The sequence below is a fragment of the Hippocampus comes genome, unplaced genomic scaffold, assembly GCF_001891065.2.
Source record: "Hippocampus comes isolate QL1 unplaced genomic scaffold, H_comes_QL1_v1.1 scaffold367, whole genome shotgun sequence".
NCBI classification, from domain to species: domain Eukaryota; kingdom Metazoa; phylum Chordata; class Actinopteri; order Syngnathiformes; family Syngnathidae; genus Hippocampus; species Hippocampus comes.
In genome coordinates this window covers 836,193-854,585 of record NW_017805741.1, presented here as the reverse complement: position 1 = coordinate 854,585, position 18,393 = coordinate 836,193, and the positions used below count along the sequence as shown (strand labels likewise).

The 18,393-nt window shown below is 48.2% G+C and overlaps 2 protein-coding genes across 6 annotated transcripts; both read left to right on the top strand.

The window, feature by feature from the left end:
• The first annotated feature begins 88 nt into the window (after window positions 1–88).
• Window positions 89–5,530, top strand: LOC109523977 (dnaJ homolog subfamily C member 7-like). The gene is made up of 14 exons (XM_019883518.1): window positions 89–209; window positions 1,534–1,622; window positions 1,790–1,914; window positions 2,000–2,113; window positions 2,218–2,292; window positions 2,480–2,598; window positions 2,679–2,832; window positions 2,900–3,064; window positions 3,177–3,268; window positions 3,603–3,676; window positions 3,751–3,897; window positions 3,972–4,127; window positions 4,425–4,499; window positions 4,663–5,530. The coding sequence occupies exons 1-14, from the start codon at window positions 139–141 to the stop codon at window positions 4,698–4,700; spliced, it is 1,494 nt and encodes a 497-aa protein (XP_019739077.1). The 5' UTR covers window positions 89–138; the 3' UTR covers window positions 4,701–5,530.
• Window positions 5,531–6,889: 1,359 nt separating this feature from the next.
• LOC109523948 (ATP-citrate synthase-like) lies at window positions 6,890–18,058 on the top strand. 5 transcript variants are annotated; one of them, XR_002169873.1, is made up of 31 exons: window positions 6,890–7,060; window positions 8,767–8,949; window positions 9,276–9,398; window positions 9,915–9,977; window positions 10,188–10,378; window positions 10,492–10,571; window positions 10,712–10,842; window positions 11,173–11,291; window positions 11,380–11,516; window positions 11,608–11,669; window positions 11,770–11,887; window positions 12,047–12,201; window positions 12,296–12,389; window positions 12,571–12,627; window positions 12,972–13,001; window positions 13,762–13,903; window positions 13,976–14,144; window positions 14,221–14,325; window positions 14,391–14,587; window positions 14,656–14,737; window positions 14,855–14,965; window positions 15,160–15,287; window positions 15,351–15,444; window positions 15,515–15,669; window positions 15,883–16,033; window positions 16,107–16,250; window positions 16,404–16,517; window positions 16,673–16,755; window positions 16,890–16,966; window positions 17,045–17,703; window positions 17,832–18,058. XR_002169873.1 is itself a non-coding variant. In XM_019883459.1 (30 exons), exons 2-30 carry the CDS (start codon window positions 8,791–8,793, stop codon window positions 17,137–17,139), a joined length of 3,366 nt encoding a protein of 1,121 aa, XP_019739018.1. In that variant the 5' UTR covers window positions 6,890–7,060; window positions 8,767–8,790; the 3' UTR covers window positions 17,140–18,058. The 5 variants fall into 5 exon arrangements, 4 of the variants coding, with proteins under 4 accessions (XP_019739018.1, XP_019739019.1, XP_019739020.1 ...); XM_019883459.1 differs by having other exon boundaries at window positions 17,045–18,058; XM_019883460.1 differs by lacking the exon at window positions 12,972–13,001 and having other exon boundaries at window positions 17,045–18,058.
• The last annotated feature ends 335 nt before the right edge of the window (window positions 18,059–18,393 follow it).

Sequence of the window (18,393 nt, the reverse complement as noted above, 5' to 3'; positions counted from 1 at the left end):
ACAACATGTATTGTCGTTTAATCCCTTTTATAATGAGCGTCCGAATTTGTTTTCTTTTCACATGAAAACTTTTTTTTTAAACGGCGGCTTGTACTCGGAAATGACGTCACGACACCGTCGTCCTTTCCAGAGAAAAAAATGGCTGCTGTTGACATCGACGTGCCGGTGGATGCCGAGTCTCAGCTTCACAATGCCGGCGACCTGGAACGGTGAGATGGGAAATGATTGGGCTTTAACTGCGCTTCAAATAATAATAGTGTTGATTATAACCCGAGTTAGAAGTATTGGCCACAACAGTGCTATCTTCGAAGCTAACCTCGCCAGCGTGTCCCAGGAATTGAAATAACGTGTTCACCGCGTTGGTTTTGTATTCAACGACAGACTCGTTGCATTTACGTGTTATAGTAAAGGTGTAACTATACACTCAGAATCGGATGTCTATCCCCTCTCTCGATTCACGAAGTTGTGTGATCGCGTGTTTGTTTCGTTCTACACAATAGCGATCACGCGCTCACTGAAGAATAGTTGAGTCCGTCACAGTCATCGTTCTAGAATGAAATTAACGGTAAGCAAATATCAGCATTGAGTCGTTATTCAATACACGTACCGGAACTCAACAGTCGTCATACTCGTTCAGCAGCAAGTGAGGAGCCCACAGAATAACGCGTCAAACGTGCTCGTAAAATCCCCAAAACCATTTAACCCGCAATTGATTAGAATACAAAATGATTAACGTTTATACCGTACTTGTGGCATGGTTTCATTCGCGTATAATGGCCACCCCTGACCTACAATGTGTATGAACCCAAATCGTCATGAAAGTGAACCGCCCGTGTTCCAGCACTCTATAAAACAACCCCCACAATTTTTTGGAATTGATTTTTGATAAGAAAAACAACACTGTGCCTTTCTGTTCTTAAAAGTGTACAGTGAAAGCACAAACGAATATAAGACGTAACCAATTTTTGTGCCATGACTTCATGCTTGCATTCGATGGCCTGCTCGTTGCTGTGCATACCTTGGCCACCGGGGGCAGTGTAATTGGATGGCGCAACACAAAGACCATCGGTCGTTCTTCGCAGAGTACAAAGAATATATGCCCTTCGGCGTTATTTATTGTTTGTCTACGTGCTGTAGCGCCATTTATGTTCGTAGATCTGTTGCTGAAAGGGTTATAACCAAGGCCTGTCCAATTAATCGGCAAGGCAAATTTTCAGCATGATTCAGAATCCGTTTGAGTTGGGTTCTCTTGAGCATTTTTTGGAGTCGGTGAGTTCCCGATTGAGTGAGAGTGTGCTATAATGTGATATTTTAGGGAGCAGCATAGCAGGTAGTTCCTGCAGGGTGTCGGTCCACATTGTTGCCACTTAACACTTGACTCCCGTGACGCGGATTACAGGAAGTGCGTGTCAGCCCCTCTAAGTTTAGAAAGCAGCCACTTATCACTCTTGGATTTGAGATCAGTATTCTCATGGTGAAGGAACCTGCCAAGACCTCTTCCTTGACTTTTGCTCTTCCGCTTTCCCCTCTCAGTCAGGCCGAAGGCTTCAAAGAGCAGGGCAATGCGTTCTACAGCAAGAAAGACTACTCGGAGGCCTTCAATTACTACACCAAGGCCATCGGTAAGTGGACTTCATCCGTCACAAACCACTTTCATTGAAACTGACAGGAGTTGTTTGAAGTTCAGAGACACCTTGTCATGTTATCGAACGTAGGGGTGTTCCCAAACATTTGACCAGTGGCGTGCGTCAGATCGTCCATCTAATTCTGTCTTTCGTCTCCCGTGGAGATGCATGTCCCAAAAACGCCAGCTATTACGGCAACAGGGCGGCCACCCTCATGATGCTCTGCCGCTTCCGGGAAGCCCTGGAAGATTCCCAGCAGGCCGTGCGCCTGGACGACTGTTTCATGAAGGTGGGATTATCCAATCGCCCTCCTGCTCGCAATCTCAACCGCGCAAGTTTTTTTACGAGGTGGCCTCCTTCTTTCCTCCCGCAAGGGTCATTTACGCGAGGGCAAGTGCCACCTGTCTCTGGGGAATGCCATGGCTGCCGCCCGCTGCTTCCAGAAGGTTCTGGATCTGGAACCCAGCAACCGAGAGGCTCAGCAAGAGGTGGGAAAGCATCCACTTTTTCTTTTTTTTAATTGTTTATAATTAAATCACGCCGGGCACATTTTGTACGCCGTTGCTCATCCGCTTTTCCTCTCTCATGACAGAACAAGAATGCCGAAACTCTGCTGGAGTTTGAGCGACTGGCGGATTTTGGCTTTGAAAAGCGAGACTTCAGAAAGGTCGTTTATACTCTGTTCAAAACTTGTAGCACAACGCATAACTGTAGATGGAGGATAGCACATTCGCATTGAATACAACCACGGGCATATATTCTTTATCCTCGGCTTACTGCTTCCTCCACAATAACGTTGTCTGATTCCACCACGACGATATACTGAAAGTGAAAGTTGGGTCATCTTGAGCCAGGTGGTGTATTGCATGGACCGGGCCCTGGCCTTGGCCTCTGCCTGCCATCGCTTCAAAATCCTCAAGGCCGAATGTTTGGCTCTCTTAGGACGCTACCCCGAAGCTCAGTCTGTCGCCAGGTGGGCACTTCTCATCATGATGTTGGCAAAGTCCGTACATTGACAAGGATCACGTGACTTTGGCTTTCCTTTTTCCGCAGCGATATCTTGAGAATGGACTCCACAAACGCGGATGCGCTCTACGTGCGAGGATTGTGTCTTTACTACGAGGACTGCATCGATAAGGCCGTGCAGTTCTTCGTGCAGGCGCTGCGCATGGCGCCGGACCACGAAAAGGCCCGGCTTGCCTGCAGAGTGGGTTTTTGCCGTCGGTGTGCGTTTGCCGTCTCGAGAGCGGCTTCAAGACAAACGTCTGTTTCAGAATGCCAAAGCCTTAAAAGCCAAGAAGGAGGAAGGAAATCTGACCTTTAAGAACAACAGCTACGAAGCCGCCTATCAGCTGTATAGCGAAGCCCTCAGGATAGACCCCAACAACATCAAGACCAACGCCAAACTCTACTGCAACAGAGCCGCAGCAGGAGCCAAGGTATCACTTACAGATGACCTTGATTACCGCCGCAGCGGGTAAATGGAACAGAGCAATGGATTTCTTGTATCCTCCTCCTTGTTGTCCTCATTGACTTCCTGCTCCACCATAGATGAATAAACCCGATCAGGCCATTGAAGACTGCACCAGCGCCATCAAGCTGGATGACACGTACATCAAGGCCTACTTGAGAAGAGCACAGTGGTACGTTGGATCGTCCGCCCTTTTAAACTGAGAATTCGTCAAATAGCCTTCACAAGACCTGGTCGCCATAGTCGGATTTATTTTCTTTTCTTTTTTTCCCCATCTGCAAAAAATGCAAATTTAGTCTGTAAGTTCAACTTTTTATCCACCCCAAAATACTTTACTCTTCGCTAAATTTGATATTCTTGAAACATTCCATTTTTTTGGGGGGTGTGGGGTTGCAAAATGTGGCGTTAGTCTCGCAACATGACGACAGATTGAGAGAAATGCCGCCGTCTTTTACAGGCAACGTGCGCATTGGCACTTTTCTGACACACTCTTTGCCTGGCTTTAGTTTCATGAACACAGAGCAGTACGAAGAGGCTGTCCGAGACTACGAGAAAGTGTATCAGTCCGAAAAAACGTCCGGTAAGACTTTGCGCGTCTTTTAGCGGTCGACCCGCGGGGCCACTGACTACATACAGCTTCCTGTGCGCATCCAGACCACAAGCATCTGCTGAAGACGGCCAAGCTGGAGCTGAAGAAGAGCAAGAGGAAAGATTACTACAAGGTGCTGGGTGTCGGCAAGAACGCCACCGACGACGAGATCAAAAAAGCCTACCGCAAACGTGCCCTGTTGCACCACCCGGGTACGACGATGGCCGTTGATCAACGCGGGGGTCGCCCGTTTTCACCAAGCCCACCTTCTCTCTGCGTTCGGCAGACCGCCACAGTGCAGCCACCCCGGAGGTGCAAAAGGAAGAGGAGAAGAAATTCAAGGAAGTGGGCGAGGCCTTCACCGTTCTCTCCGACCCCAAAAAGAAGACCCGATACGACAACGGGCACGACCTGGGTGACGACGGCACCTTCGACGGCGGAGGCAAGTGCTCTCTCCCCGTGTTCATTTTATTCACATCTCGGACTTGCTGTTCTTGTGAAAGCGAACCACTGGATGGCGCCACGAGTCATATTTTCTTGGATTTTTTTTTGGACCAACGTTTCCATTTTTAAAAATGGACCTGATATCATGTGAAATGTTGTTACCTGTCAGACTGTGCTGTTTGTAAAGGTAGCATTTTTGAGGCAGCTCTTGGGTATTGTTGTCATCAGTAGTCTTTTCATAGTTGGAATGCTAACAATATACTTGTTTGTTTTTCCATTTTGTTTTTCTGCTTAGATGTCGATGCCAACAACATTTTCAGGGCTTTCTTCGGCGGCCATGCTGGAGGATTTACTTTTGATTCCAGTGCAGGTAAGAATTTTTTTATTTTTTTATTTTTTTTTTGTGATAACTTCAATGGCATTCTGTTTCTTTTTCTGTTATAATTTCTTTGTGGCCCTCACACTCCTTTGTACGTTCTCAACATTTAAATTGCACACTCGAGACTAACATTTTCCTCATCCCTCCCCCCAAGATTCTGGACCTGGGAATATGTTCTTCCAGTTTGGCTAAAGACATAAGGGAGCACAGGATTTCAAAACACAGCTCTTCAGTGTACAGCCTCGAGATGGATCCACAGTCACTTGAAAACTCTCCCGCTGTTCTCAAAACACCTCATTTTTACGTTGTTGTGCTCGATAACATGAAATGGAAACATTGTGTTTAGTTTTAGATGTTACGTTTTTTTTTTTTTTTTGTTTTGTTTTGTTTTTTATGGGTGTGCCAGTGAAATGAGCTGTCACTACCAGACCTCGGTAGATCCTAACAAAAGGTCTCGTGCAAATCTATTCAGGCTTCTTCCTCTCCTCCATCATCATGCTGCAATGTATATTTCGCCTGAATGTAAAGTCCATAAATATTTCTTTTCTCTCCCTATGTCCTTCTTGTGGCCTGTTTATATTTACCGTTCTTCATTAACCACTTGAGTTTGGATTGGATCTGTCCAAGTATTTTCAGGCAAGAGTTGGGGGCTCCTCTTCAGTTCGTCATTTGACAGTGACCCAAGAACTCACTTATTTGGAATGGCTCCCTACCAGAAGGAAGTGATGCGACCAGGTTACTCAACAGCCGGTTACAAGTGAGGGGGACTGTCTTGGTGTCTTCTGCTCCAAGGTCGTACTAAATCTATGGGGGGAAAATAGACCATGATCAAATATCCTAGATGACACGCATAGCAGGAAAACGAAAAGTACCACTTTTTTTTTGTTCCACCAGTTCAAAGGCCCACTCATACCGTGAGTGGAAAAAGTCCCAATTCCGTTGGCGCTTTGAATCTTTTATTTTTTTGCATGCTATCAAGGTTCATGTTGTTCTGATAAATAAAAACTCATCGTTTATTGTCATGCTGAATGTGTCAATGTTTTTGAGGACGTTATAGATCTTTAAAAGTCGATCATGTATGCTTTTGGAATGTGGCTTTGAACCCGAAATCTCAACAGTGAGACGTGCTAAACCCTCCGTGCCGCCTCATTGTTAATAATTTGGAATGAGCGTGACATGAATTCAGTTCATCATCCAAAGTGCTCAAAGTCCACTTCAAAATGTCCATTCCGAGTTGCCTTTTCAGCATGTTCCGGGAGTGACTGTGGGCGCGGCTGGCAAACCGCACGTGACCAAAATCTGAGCCAATCAGGCGGTCGCATGTCGTCCGACTTCAACTCGCCAGATTAGGGTCAGAGGACGGGCGAGTTTGGCGGCGGCTAGCTAGCTGGCTGGCAACTAGCACGTTTTAATGTTTCTTTTTTTTTTTTTTTTTTTTTGTTTTGTTTTGTTTTTTATGGGTGTGCCAGTGAAATGAGCTGTCACTACCAGACCTCGGTAGATCCTAACAAAAGGTCTCGTGCAAATCTATTCAGGCTTCTTCCTCTCCTCCATCATCATGCTGCAATGTATATTTCGCCTGAATGTAAAGTCCATAAATATTTCTTTTCTCTCCCTATGTCCTTCTTGTGGCCTGTTTATATTTACCGTTCTTCATTAACCACTTGAGTTTGGATTGGATCTGTCCAAGTATTTTCAGGCAAGAGTTGGGGGCTCCTCTTCAGTTCGTCATTTGACAGTGACCCAAGAACTCACTTATTTGGAATGGCTCCCTACCAGAAGGAAGTGATGCGACCAGGTTACTCAACAGCCGGTTACAAGTGAGGGGGACTGTCTTGGTGTCTTCTGCTCCAAGGTCGTACTAAATCTATGGGGGGAAAATAGACCATGATCAAATATCCTAGATGACACGCATAGCAGGAAAACGAAAAGTACCACTTTTTTTTTTGTTCCACCAGTTCAAAGGCCCACTCATACCGTGAGTGGAAAAAGTCCCAATTCCGTTGGCGCTTTGAATCTTTTATTTTTTTGCATGCTATCAAGGTTCATGTTGTTCTGATAAATAAAAACTCATCGTTTATTGTCATGCTGAATGTGTCAATGTTTTTGAGGACGTTATAGATCTTTAAAAGTCGATCATGTATGCTTTTGGAATGTGGCTTTGAACCCGAAATCTCAACAGTGAGACGTGCTAAACCCTCCGTGCCGCCTCATTGTTAATAATTTGGAATGAGCGTGACATGAATTCAGTTCATCATCCAAAGTGCTCAAAGTCCACTTCAAAATGTCCATTCCGAGTTGCCTTTTCAGCATGTTCCGGGAGTGACTGTGGGCGCGGCTGGCAAACCGCACGTGACCAAAATCTGAGCCAATCAGGCGGTCGCATGTCGTCCGACTTCAACTCGCCAGATTAGGGTCAGAGGACGGGCGAGTTTGGCGGCGGCTAGCTAGCTGGCTGGCAACTAGCACAAGTCGCCTTTCTCTAGCCGTGTCGTTTCCCCAACGGGTGGCTTCGTCTTAGCTCGGGAAAAGCAGCTGACTTGGTCGTCGAGGTAAGTGCGCACACATCGAAGCTCTTGGCGACGCGCTTCGTGGTAGTCGCATGAGGTTAGCGGGCGGGCGTTCGCGTGACGTGAGGGATGCACCCTATGATTCATGTCATCCTAATATAAGCCACAAAAAGATTGCTTTCAAAGCCCCTTTCGTTTGGATTTTCCCTTTGTTCAGCATTGAGTCAAGTCCCGAAAAGATCCTAACTTGAGGCGAATTATGGCCCCGGCATATACATCCGCTCTCGGGGTTCCCAAACTGAGGTGCAGGAGCTAAAATAGTTTCCGGAGTCACTTAAAATTGCTCCGTGCTCACAGTTTTACAGTGTTACTTCTCACTCGTTTATAGTTTGTTCATGTATCTCAATCATGTTGGTGAATCTGTATAAATTGGAATGGAAAAATGGGGTGGGAGGCATAGGAAGGAACAGGTTTCATTAGGCCAATTCCTATCTCATGTCTATTCAAAAATACTCAAATGATAAAGTCAAATCGTGCAAACGATTTGCATTTCACTCTGTGCTGTGCGTCTTTTTAATCAGGTGAAACAACTCGAACTGAGGGTGTTGGGAACCAACCCTTGACAGGAAAAACAAAAATGTGGGAATAATGGACGTCCTCCTCTGAAGATTGCCTCTATTAATAATTAGCTCACAGGCCGCTGTTGTATGTTATTAAGGCGTGTTAATGCCCGAACCCCCCTCCTCTTGCTCCCTTTTCATCCTGTTGCCTTCATCCACAGCGTCACGCATTTTACGCCTGCATAACTCCACAAGCAGTGGGCTCAACTGGCCAAGTTCTGGAACATCTGCCTTTAAGTCCACTCAAATCCATGAGTTGACAGACAGTGCAACCTCAAAGTCAGCCAGAAAAATAAAGTAACGTGCCGTCAATAAGACAGTTGCAGTTTAGCTTTGCCTGGAATGTTTTTTTCACATTTAGTGTAAATTTAAAATCAAGTCACCTTTTCGCTCTTTGAAGACTCTCGACGCAAACGCGACGGCGAGAGAACAGAAAAGAAATAACTTGGAGGCGTCGTCTAACTAACTCATTGTAAAACGTGTGCACGAAATGGATATTTTGATGTGAGTTGATGTTGTGCAGTCAAACAGGTTCCTGTGCTGGCCAAAGATCAATTTCCACTTTTACTTTAGATCATCACTGGTGCCAAAGAACCCTTCCAACAATGTTGAGTGAATCTTTTACATGCCTCCTGAGGTCCGTTCAGTCGCAAAAAATGTTTCTCTGTCGTCAAATATGTCGATCAGGCTTAGCGGGCTGCATTTATCTGTTTGTTTGTCGTCCTTGCGAAAGTTGGTCCGAGGCCAGTCGAGACAGTTGCGCAGACGAGTTTCACTGGCTGAAGCTTCTTGCGCTTCCTCCCAAACGGGAGCTCAAACACTTGAAGAAGTTGGGCAGAGGCTGAGCAGGTCTGACTGCATTCAGGCAGAATCGCTGAAAACTGGATTGTCAGGCCTCTCTTTGTAGTAGTAGTAGTAGTAGTAGTAGTAGTAGTGATGATCATTATTTCGGCGTACTTGCTGTGATCTTTTTGTTTGGCGGTGAGTCGGGAGATTTTTATTTAATGTCATAAGTTCCTTGGAAATCAGGAGTCTGGCGAAGAACGCGATCGCGGCAATATTGTCTGGAAATCGGGAGGGAGTAGCGGGGACTTGACGATCTGAATGACAATTTGGCATCTCTCAAAGGCTCCTCTGCGATCCACCGCTGCCATGTCGGCGAAGGCCATCTCGGAACAGACCGCCAAGAAGCTCTTATTCAACTCCATCTGCCTCTCGGCGGCTGTGCAGAACCGCTTCCGCTGTGCCGGCGTTACCGCAGAGACCGACTGGGCTCGCCTGATACAGGACCACGGTTGGCTGCTCACAGAGGTAAGGAAAGTCACGTGGATGCTCCGCGCAAAAAGTTGGCAACAAATTGCGGGATGAACCTGGAACGCGGGTGGACCTATTCTACCCCATCTTGCCAGATTTTTCAAATCCCATAAAATACCGTGGTCTGTGACAATATCAATATTCTTTCGTCAGGAAAAAAAGTTTGTTCCGAGCCTTTTCTGTTTTGGAGTACTGTACTCAGCTGTAGAAAATGGGTTGGTTCACCCCAAAACGGCAGTTTCTAACTACAAAAAAAAAAAATCCATTTTGGAATATTGCTGCGGAGACCTTTTCATTCTTTGCCCTCATCTGTCTCGCCACAGAGACTGGTGGTGAAGCCGGACCAGCTGATCAAGCGGCGCGGGAAGCTGGGACTGGTGGGCATCAATTTGGACCTGTCAGGCGTTCGCGAGTGGCTCCAAAGTCACCTGATGAGAGAAACCACCGTGAGTCGACTGCAGCCTTCCTCAATTCCCGTCCCGAGTTTTTCCATCGCGCTCTCTTGTACCAAAGCTCATCTGAAGGGATTTGGGAGAATGCGACGAAAATCTTTTGTTCATAACCAAGTACGGATTCTGAAGTCGAATTGGATGATGTTCATCCGGACCAAACCCTCAAGTTTGCGCTGCTGGGATAACTTTGACCTTTGGGTTTGCTGGATTCGAGAATAAAATGTCATTTCTCAGTTCAATTCTCGCCGGTCAAATAAACCGCATTCATCGTGCGGCCCCAGGCACGAGTGCGCATATACCGGGTCACATGTTACGTAATATGAGTGGAGGAGCGTGGTCTATTCTGGTCCTCTATACATGCAAACGTGCTCTGCCGCATGAAAGCAGCGCGGGAGAAAGCGCGTCTGCCCTTGACGCGTCGACATGCGCGGGGCGCGGCGGGATTTGGTCATGCAAGCGAGGTGAAAGCGACGCAATGGTTTGTTGATATGAAGTCTTTGTTTTCAATAGGTGGGCAAGGCAAAGGGCGTGCTGAAGAAATTCCTCATCGAGCCTTTTGTTCCGCACAAAGAGGTCATTAAATCACACCCATTTTTTTTTTTTTTTCTCCTATATCGGAAATATTGCTCAGTCAAGCTGTTACTGTCACTGTCATGAAAAGTGAAAGCTGTACAACTGCGCCCTTTCTCAGTTTCTTCAATTTGAGCCAAGCGATCTGTTTTGGACTCGAGGGTCACACGCAAGCATTGGGAAAAGCCTCTGTGTCCTTGTTGTTTGCCCCAGGAGGAGGAGTTTTATGTGTGCGTGTACGCCACGCGCGAGGGCGACCACGTGCTCTTCCACCACCAGGGCGGCGTGGAGGTGGGCGACGTGGACGCCGAAGCGCAGCGACTCACCGTGGCCGTCGACGAGGAGCTCAGGCGCGATCAAGTGACCAAGCACCTGCTCACACACGTTCCTGGCGAGAAGAAAGAGTGCGTATTGAGCTCCGCTTTGACAAGCAGCATTTGAAGCACCGTCATTGGCTGAGTGTGCTTGCCTCTCAGCTGATTTATTTTTTTTCATCAGATTGATGTTGTCCTTTTAGAATCCTGGCCAGCTTTATCCTGGGGCTCTTCAAACTCTATGTGGATCTGTATTTCACCTACCTGGAGATCAACCCTTTAGGTAATTGTCTCCCGATGGCCTTCTCGTAACTTTTCACGAACGAAAAAAAAAAAAAAGGTCTGAAAAAGGAAGGTTGCTCGCTGCATATTTGAATCTCACGTCATAATCATGTGAGTGAATTGGATCGTGTTTTGCACCAGTCGTCACCCAAGATGGCGTCTACGTCCTGGACATGGCGGCCAAGATCGACGCCACGGCCGATTACATCTGCAAGGCCCAGTGGGGAGATATTGACTTCCCGCCGCCTTTCGGCAGGGAAGCTTATCCGGAGGTGAGAAGGTGGACAGTCACTTTTTTTTTTAAATCATTTTCGCTATTGTGGGCTTGACTTGCACAGTTACCGTTGTTTTTTAAAGCCCCTTGGCCTTAAATGAGCTTCTCTGCATGACGCTAAATGGGAAGTGTCCAGTTTGCCTTTAACAATGTCAATTTACTTGGCAAAATAAAGCAGCGCCGTCGCGATCGAAGCAAAAACAACCGAGATACGGCACGTCAGGAGCCAGAATAATCCCCAAAAGCTCATTTAGTGAAGGACAGTTTGATCGCGGTACAAACTGCAGGGATCAAGAAAGTTTGTTCTTCTGTGGTGCGTCTCTTCCAGGAGGCCTACATAGCTGATCTGGATGCCAAGAGCGGTGCCAGTCTGAAGCTGACGTTACTGAACCCTCGTGGCAGGATCTGGACGATGGTGGCAGGGGGCGGAGCGTCTGTCGTTTATAGGTAGACTTTGAAAGAATGTCTCCTTTATTTGCGGCCCGAGGAGAATGAATCGGGCACCGCGGTCGACATCTCTGTCCTGCCCGTCCAGCGACACCATCTGCGACCTGGGCGGCGTGGACGAGCTGGCAAACTACGGCGAGTACTCCGGCGCGCCCAGCGAGCAGCAGACGTACGACTACGCCAAAACCATCCTCTCGCTTATGACTCGTGAGAAGCACCCTCAAGGTGCGTTGTGTGGAGCCAGCGAGCGACTCGGTGCTGGTCGCGAGACGAGGAGGTGACGCCGGACCGCCTTCATCTTGCGTTCCTCCCACAGGAAAGGTGCTGATCATCGGAGGAAGTATCGCCAACTTCACCAATGTCGCGGCCACTTTCAAGGTGAACGAGATCCACGGGACACCGAGCCCCACAGGAGGAACGCAGCGCGGATTGAGACTTTAGCCTTTCTGAGCTTTTGCTTTGCTGCATCTTCACTCAGGGCATCGTCAGGGCCATCAAGGACTACCAGGGTCCTCTCAAGGAAAACGAGGTGACCATCTTCGTTCGACGGGGTGGGCCCAACTATCAGGAGGGGCTCAGGGTCATGGGGGAAGTGGGTGAGTTTTATTGATTTGATTTGGATGGTTTACAATTATAAATGTAAAAAAAAAAAATGGAGCCTTTGAAAACTGATGCACCTGAGTCACATTTGTGCAAATCCTAACAACTCGAAAAGCCATTCACGAATTGTCTTATTTCTTTCTCTCTCCCTCCAGGGAAGACCACGGGTATTCCTATCCACGTGTTTGGCACAGAGACGCACATGACAGCCATCGTGGGCATGGCACTAGGACACAAACCCATCCCCAACCAGCCACCGATGGACGCTCATACCGCTAACTTCCTGCTAAATTCAAGCAACAACACCAAGGTAATTTCAGCACGCTAAGAGGGGAAGTTGGGGGTCAATTTGCGTCGTTAAGTTGCGTCACAAGTGGCAACGTGTCTTTACTGTGGCGCGCCAGACGCCAGCCGGCACAAGGACAGCCTCCTTCTCGGAAGACAGGCCGTGCGATGACGTCACACCGAGCAAAAAATCCAAAGCGGATCCCTCGGCAGGTATTAAAAGTGCTCGCGTCTCGTCTCGTCTGGCTCTCGTGTCTGCTTTCCTTCCTTGATGTCTTTCTTCCACTTTTCCTTCCTTCCTTTTTTTTTTTGGTGTGTGTTTGTGTGTGCGCGCTGCACAAACTGTCCACTCACTCACCCTCGCCTTTTTTTTCCCGTGCTTGTTTTTCTTAAGACCCTCTTCATTCATTACTGTGGCCTCTGAAGAATGTGGTCACAGGTGATTGGAAAGGTAAGTTTTGGGTGCGCCCCGCCTGCGCTGAGCTGCGCTGTTTCTGCACACGCGCTCCACTTGACACGGCAGAGGCGCGTTTGCATCATCGCGGTGCCTTTCGCACTGCTTGGTTGTCTGTGGTGCCGTTGAAGCTGCATTTTTTTGGAAGGGAAATATGAAAGGTTCCACTCAGCCCAGCCACGCTGAGCTTTGCATGCTCTCCCATCTGCCGCGTCTGTTGTTGTCAAATGTTGACAAAATAGTCTTCAAGTTGCACTCATTGGTTTTTTGTTTGTTTGTTTGTTTTTGTTTCCTGTTTTTTTGGCCATTCATTTTTGTTGTCGGGTCCCGTGGGCTCGTAGAAGTGCAGGCCTCATCGGGCTGCGGCGGAGGTATGAAAGGGGGTGACGATTCTGTTCATGTTCATTCCACCTTTTCCGTGTCTGCCCTGTCTTCTTTTTTTTTTTCTTGTCCTCAGCCTTCTCCTTTTATTGTGGCTTACGACGGCGTGTTGCTTTGTATTACTAACGTGGTGGACTCGTGTTCCTCCAAAGCAGCGGTGGGCTATCTATAGACCGAATCCACCATTGTTACCTCGCATTTATGGAAACCATCGAAATTATTTGAAAATGCAATATATGCTTCATCTAGAGCAGTCCAGCATCAATATTTGTTAGCTCGCCTAAAACAGAACAAATCTGAATCAAATAGATGCTATGCAATAGTGATGCTGATTATTCCATTTATTCATGCACATTTGTGACATAAGGCCAGGCACCTTTTTTTTTATATATTTTTTTTTATATATCGCGCATCTCATACACAAGTTAATTCGGTGCGCGTCACATTTAAAAAAAAAAAAAAAACATTTAAGATGAGTTGCCCTGGAGTGGTTCTTCGCCTTTGTTTGTGCAGTGTGAAAATCCAAAGTGCATCGTGTTGCACGGAAGGCGAAATGCGGCTCCTGTGATGAATTATCCTCCCCCGGCCCCTCCCTTCCGATGTCTCCAAACTGTCTGCAGAGTGACGTTCCTCTGTGCTGTGTTGTGGCTTCTAAGCAGACCCCCTTCCCTTTCAAGCTTCCTTCTATGACTGAGTACGGAGAGGGGAAAAAAACCAAAACAAATCTCTCTACCGCGTGTGCTTTTTCAGCCAAAGCGACCACACTCTTCAGCAAGCACACCAAGGCCGTGGTGTGGGGCATGCAGACGCGAGCCGTGCAAGGGATGCTGGACTTTGACTACGTGTGCTCCCGCGACGAACCCTCGGTGACCGCCATGGTTTACCCCTTTACGTGCGTTCCTCGCCGTAGAAAAGGCAACTTGTCGCTGCCGGCTGTCTTACTGGATGTCGATGGATTGGACAGTGGCGATCACAAGCAGAAGTTCTACTGGGGACACAAGGAGATCCTGGTGCCGGTCTACAAGAGCGTGGCCGACGCCGTGAAGAAGCACCCCGAAGTGGACGTGCTGATCAGCTTCGCGTCGCTGCGCTCGGCCTTCGACAGCACGGTGGAGGCCATGCAGCACCCGCAGGTAGTGGGCTTTGGTTGGACGGGCGGATTCCGACGAGCGGCGCGCGTCAATGCGTTTCCCTGCGTGCCGCCATCAGATTCACACCATCGCCATCATCGCAGAGGGCATCCCCGAAGCGCTGACCAGGAAGCTGATCAAGATGGCCGATGAGAAAGGCGTCACCATCATCGGGCCGGCGACGGTAATCGACTCGGGTCGTCTTTTCCGAAGTCGGCGAGCAATGAAATCTTCTCGTTTCACCTCCAGGTTGGCGGTATTAAGCCGGGCTGTTTCAAGATCGGCAACACCGGCGGCATGCTGGACAACATCCTGGCCTCCAAGCTCTATCGGCCCGGCAGCGTGGCGTACGTGTCGCGTTCCGGGGGCATGTCCAACGAGCTCAACAACATCATCTCGCGCACAACGGACGGCGTCTACGAAGGCGTGGCCATCGGAGGAGACAGGTCCGCTCGCAACCCCCCCCCAAAAGATGTGCGCTTCCTTCACACGGTGTCTGCCCCCTTCTGTTTAGATACCCCGGCTCCACGTTTATGGACCACGTTCTTCGCTACCAGGACACTCCAGGCATTAAAATGATTGTGGTGCTGGGAGAGGTGGGAGGAAATGTGGCATTTTCTCCAGATGTGTTGCGTGATTGCAACCATCTGAATTGGTGGATTTGGATGACTGTGTCGGAGTAATGCTTGGAACTATTTCCTGTCTTCATTTAGGTTGGTGGCACGGAGGAGTACAAGATCTGTCAAGGCATCAAGGAGGGCAGGATCACCAAACCGCTCGTGTGCTGGTGTATCGGAACCTGCGCCACCCTGTTTGCGTCTGAGGTAAGTTGGCTGCCGTGCTAAATCACGACACTGGCTTTCAACATGACAAGGCTGGCAAAACAGAGTGTTGACTTATTTATTCCTCGTCTCCACCAAGAATTAAAAAAAAATAATAATAAATCTCCAATCAAATCTGCCTTCTCATTCTTGATTCTTGTTTTTAAGCCCGCTCGTTCTTCGCACGTGTTCATTAGGTCCAGTTTGGCCATGCCGGGGCATGCGCCAACCAGGCGTCCGAAACAGCGGTGGCCAAAAACCAGGCCCTGAGGGACGCCGGAGCATATGTACCCAAAAGCTTTGACGAGCTGGGTGATGTCATCAGGTGAGAACGCCCTCTCCAGATCTCAGAAGTGTGAATCTCTCTCTGACCGTTCCTGAAAAACAGGACCGTTTATGATGAACTGGTGGCCAGTGGCACAATTGTTCCTGCCCAAGAGGTTCCGCCGCCGACAGTACCAATGGATTACTCGTGGGCCAGGGTAAGAACGCCATCTGATGGCGTAACCTAGTTTGAGATCTGTACCGCCTTACCGTGATCCTTTTCTCCAGGAATTGGGCCTGATCCGTAAACCCGCCTCCTTCATGACCAGCATCTGTGACGAGCGAGGCCAGGAGCTCATCTACGCCGGCATGCCCATCACAGAGGTCTTCAAAGAGGAGATGGGCTTAGGGGGGGTGCTGGGACTTCTTTGGTTCCAGCGCAGGTAGGCTGATGTTTTGCAGACCTAAAAAAAAAAAAAAAAAAAGTGTGTGTGGGTAGCCCCCAAGGACCACATGCCTCGTCCGTGTCACTATTCTAAAAACGGCTTTACCCGTGATTGCACATTGTGATTTCCAAGAAATGTTGTTTGAAGCGCTCATTTGACAACATAAGCGCTGGCAGGGCTTCGGAAAGAGTGTCATTTCTTGGCTTCCAGGTTGCCTCGCTACGCCTGCCACTTCATCGAAATGTGCCTGATGGTGACGGCCGACCACGGGCCCGCCGTCTCCGGCGCTCACAACACCATCGTGTGCGCGCGAGCCGGCAAAGACTTGATCTCCAGCCTCACGTCGGGCCTGCTCACCATTGTCAGTACCCGTCACGCGTCTCCCCTCTTGTCGGTCGAGCCCGCCATTTGAAGCCGGTGCCCGCGCGTTCCAGGGGGACCGTTTTGGAGGCGCCCTCGACGCCGCCGCCAAGCAGTTCAGCAAAGCCTTTGACAGCGGCATGCTGCCAATGGAGTTTGTCAACAAGATGAAGAAAGACGGCAAGCTCATCATGGGCATTGGACACCGTGTCAAATCAGTAAGTGCGGTGGCTTTCTTTGAAAAAACAAAAACCATTTCAAAACCCTTTTCACTGTACTGATTAAAAACGAGCTCAATTCAAGATGAGATCCCAACTTAGTGGAAATGGAGCACACCATAGCAAAGCATTCAAGTTGGCCTGTCGTCCCAGATCAACAACCCGGACATGCGGGTGAAGATTCTGAAGGACTTTGTGAAGCAGCATTTCCCTTCCACTCAGCTGCTGGACTACGCCTTAGATGTGGAGAAGATCACTACCTCGAAGGTACGACCGGCTGCCGCCAAGTCGGGCCAAACCATTGAAATGAATCCTCATTGACGTTGCCTTGTAGTTGACTGTCATTTGAAAATCGCAAAGACTGCGTTTTGCATTGGGCGTTAGGCTTTGCCTTTGTTGTTGTCCCCCCCCCCCCATCCTAGAAACCCAACCTCATCCTTAACGTCGACGGTTTTATCGGCGTGGCCTTCGTGGACCTGCTCAGGACGTGCGGCGGCTTCACGCGGTAAGAGCAGATACGCAGAACGTAAAGCACCACTGGAATGGCGCGACCTGGTGCTGTGGAGGAGTTGTCACGTCCACGCCAAACGGGAGCTTTGTGAGCACACTGGCGAGTATTGTTTGTCCTGTGACTTCCAGCGACGAGGCTGATGAATTTGTGGAGATCGGCGCGCTCAATGGCATCTTTGTCCTCGGCCGGAGTATGGGCTTCATTGGTGAGTCGTCACTGTACAGGTCCTCGTTTTTGGGGGGAGACTTGACAGGCTCGCCTTTCACTTCTGTCATCCTTACAGGCCACTACCTGGACCAGAAGAGGCTCAAGCAGGGCTTGTACCGACACCCCTGGGACGACATCTCCTACGTGCTCCCCGAACACATGTCCATGTGACGCACGTGCGCGTTTCACTCACCCCGTGTTTACTCTCTCGCTCACTCTCTGCCTTGGGAAAAGTTGGCAGATGAAGAAGTACGGTACATCCCGATTGGCAGTTCAGAGTCGAAGCATTCAGTCTCTTGTTTAATGGATGAAAAGGGGGAGTATACACTTAGACTTAGTTTTTGACAGCAGTTGTGGCCAGAGCACAAAGAAACGGGATTCGGATTGCTTCTGTATTTGGACCGCATGGTACCAGGTGAAGTTCAGTCTCTTGTTTAGTTTCTATTTATCATGACACCTTATTTATTCAAATGGTGGTGCAGGCCTTCATTCGGACACTCCATCTAGCCTTTTCTACCTTCCTTTCAGGTTTACTTCAGTGATTCTCAAAGTGTTTGTCGGGGCTCACTCTGGTGGTCCTTGAAAGAATCACGGGCCAGGTACAGTTCAGTAGTTTCAGATTTTGGTACGATTTTCCTAGATTTAGGCGCAGCGTTAACATTCACGCTAACTTGCAAGAATATTCTTCTTTTGAACACTGACTGTTCGACTACGACGTACGACCTTTGTTTCAATGTTGGCCGTTCATAAATCGGAAATACTCAAGACTTTGAAAACGACTGGTCTAGTTCATACACTCGCTTCAAAATGCCTTCCGAGTTCCAACCTCCCTGCAGTTTGTCAAAATCATGAGCCAAGTGAAGACAAAGTAGACTACCGGTACTGTAATCTCGCAAAAAAAGGAATTGCAGCGAAGGGGAATGATTCCCAAACTTTTACTTTAAAATGTTGCCATAACCTTGAGGTGTTATGCAACTCGCATAGCGTGATCCTTGTGTTGCTTTTATTTTACTGTGAAACCCCTGTTTTTGTTTGTTTTGTAACACGCTATTGTAGTGGTTTAATAAAGACCTTTTTGGTTTACTTTTCATTTGGGCTAATGTGTTGAATGCGAATCAGATGTAGCCAATATTTAATCATACAGTACTGTATTCAATTAAACTTGAATGTATTCTTTTATCAATGTGATATTCTTGAGTACCTTTTATTTTATTCGTTGGCATGTATTTTACATCTTGCATTCGGAAACAGGTATATCGGCCGCCAAAAAAAGCCCCAATCACAGGCGACGTTCACGTGGTGCCGGAAAATTATCTTCAGGAAACATTGTTGTCCTGTACCTCAATCGGCATATAAAGAGTGTGACGCTCCCGGAGTGTGAACATCCAATTCTCGGACAATTAGAATATTTTTCTCTACACAGAC

Bases quoted from the DNA above. Each gene is read 5' to 3' on its own strand.
- LOC109523977 (XM_019883518.1), top strand. From the start codon at position 139: ATGGCTGCTGTTGACATCGACGTGCCGGTGGATGCCGAGTCTCAGCTT. The intron at 2,293-2,479 runs GTCGTTTATACT...ATCTTGAGCCAG, and splicing joins AAAAGCGAGACTTCAGAAAG to GTGGTGTATTGCATGGACCG. The intron at 2,833-2,899 runs GTGGGTTTTTGC...CGTCTGTTTCAG, and splicing joins AGGCCCGGCTTGCCTGCAGA to AATGCCAAAGCCTTAAAAGC.
- LOC109523948 (XM_019883459.1), top strand. From the start codon at position 8,791: ATGTCGGCGAAGGCCATCTCGGAACAGACCGCCAAGAAGCTCTTATTC. The intron at 10,572-10,711 runs GTAATTGTCTCC...GTTTTGCACCAG, and splicing joins CCTGGAGATCAACCCTTTAG to TCGTCACCCAAGATGGCGTC. The intron at 13,904-13,975 runs GTGCGTTCCTCG...TGGATTGGACAG, and splicing joins GCCATGGTTTACCCCTTTAC to TGGCGATCACAAGCAGAAGT.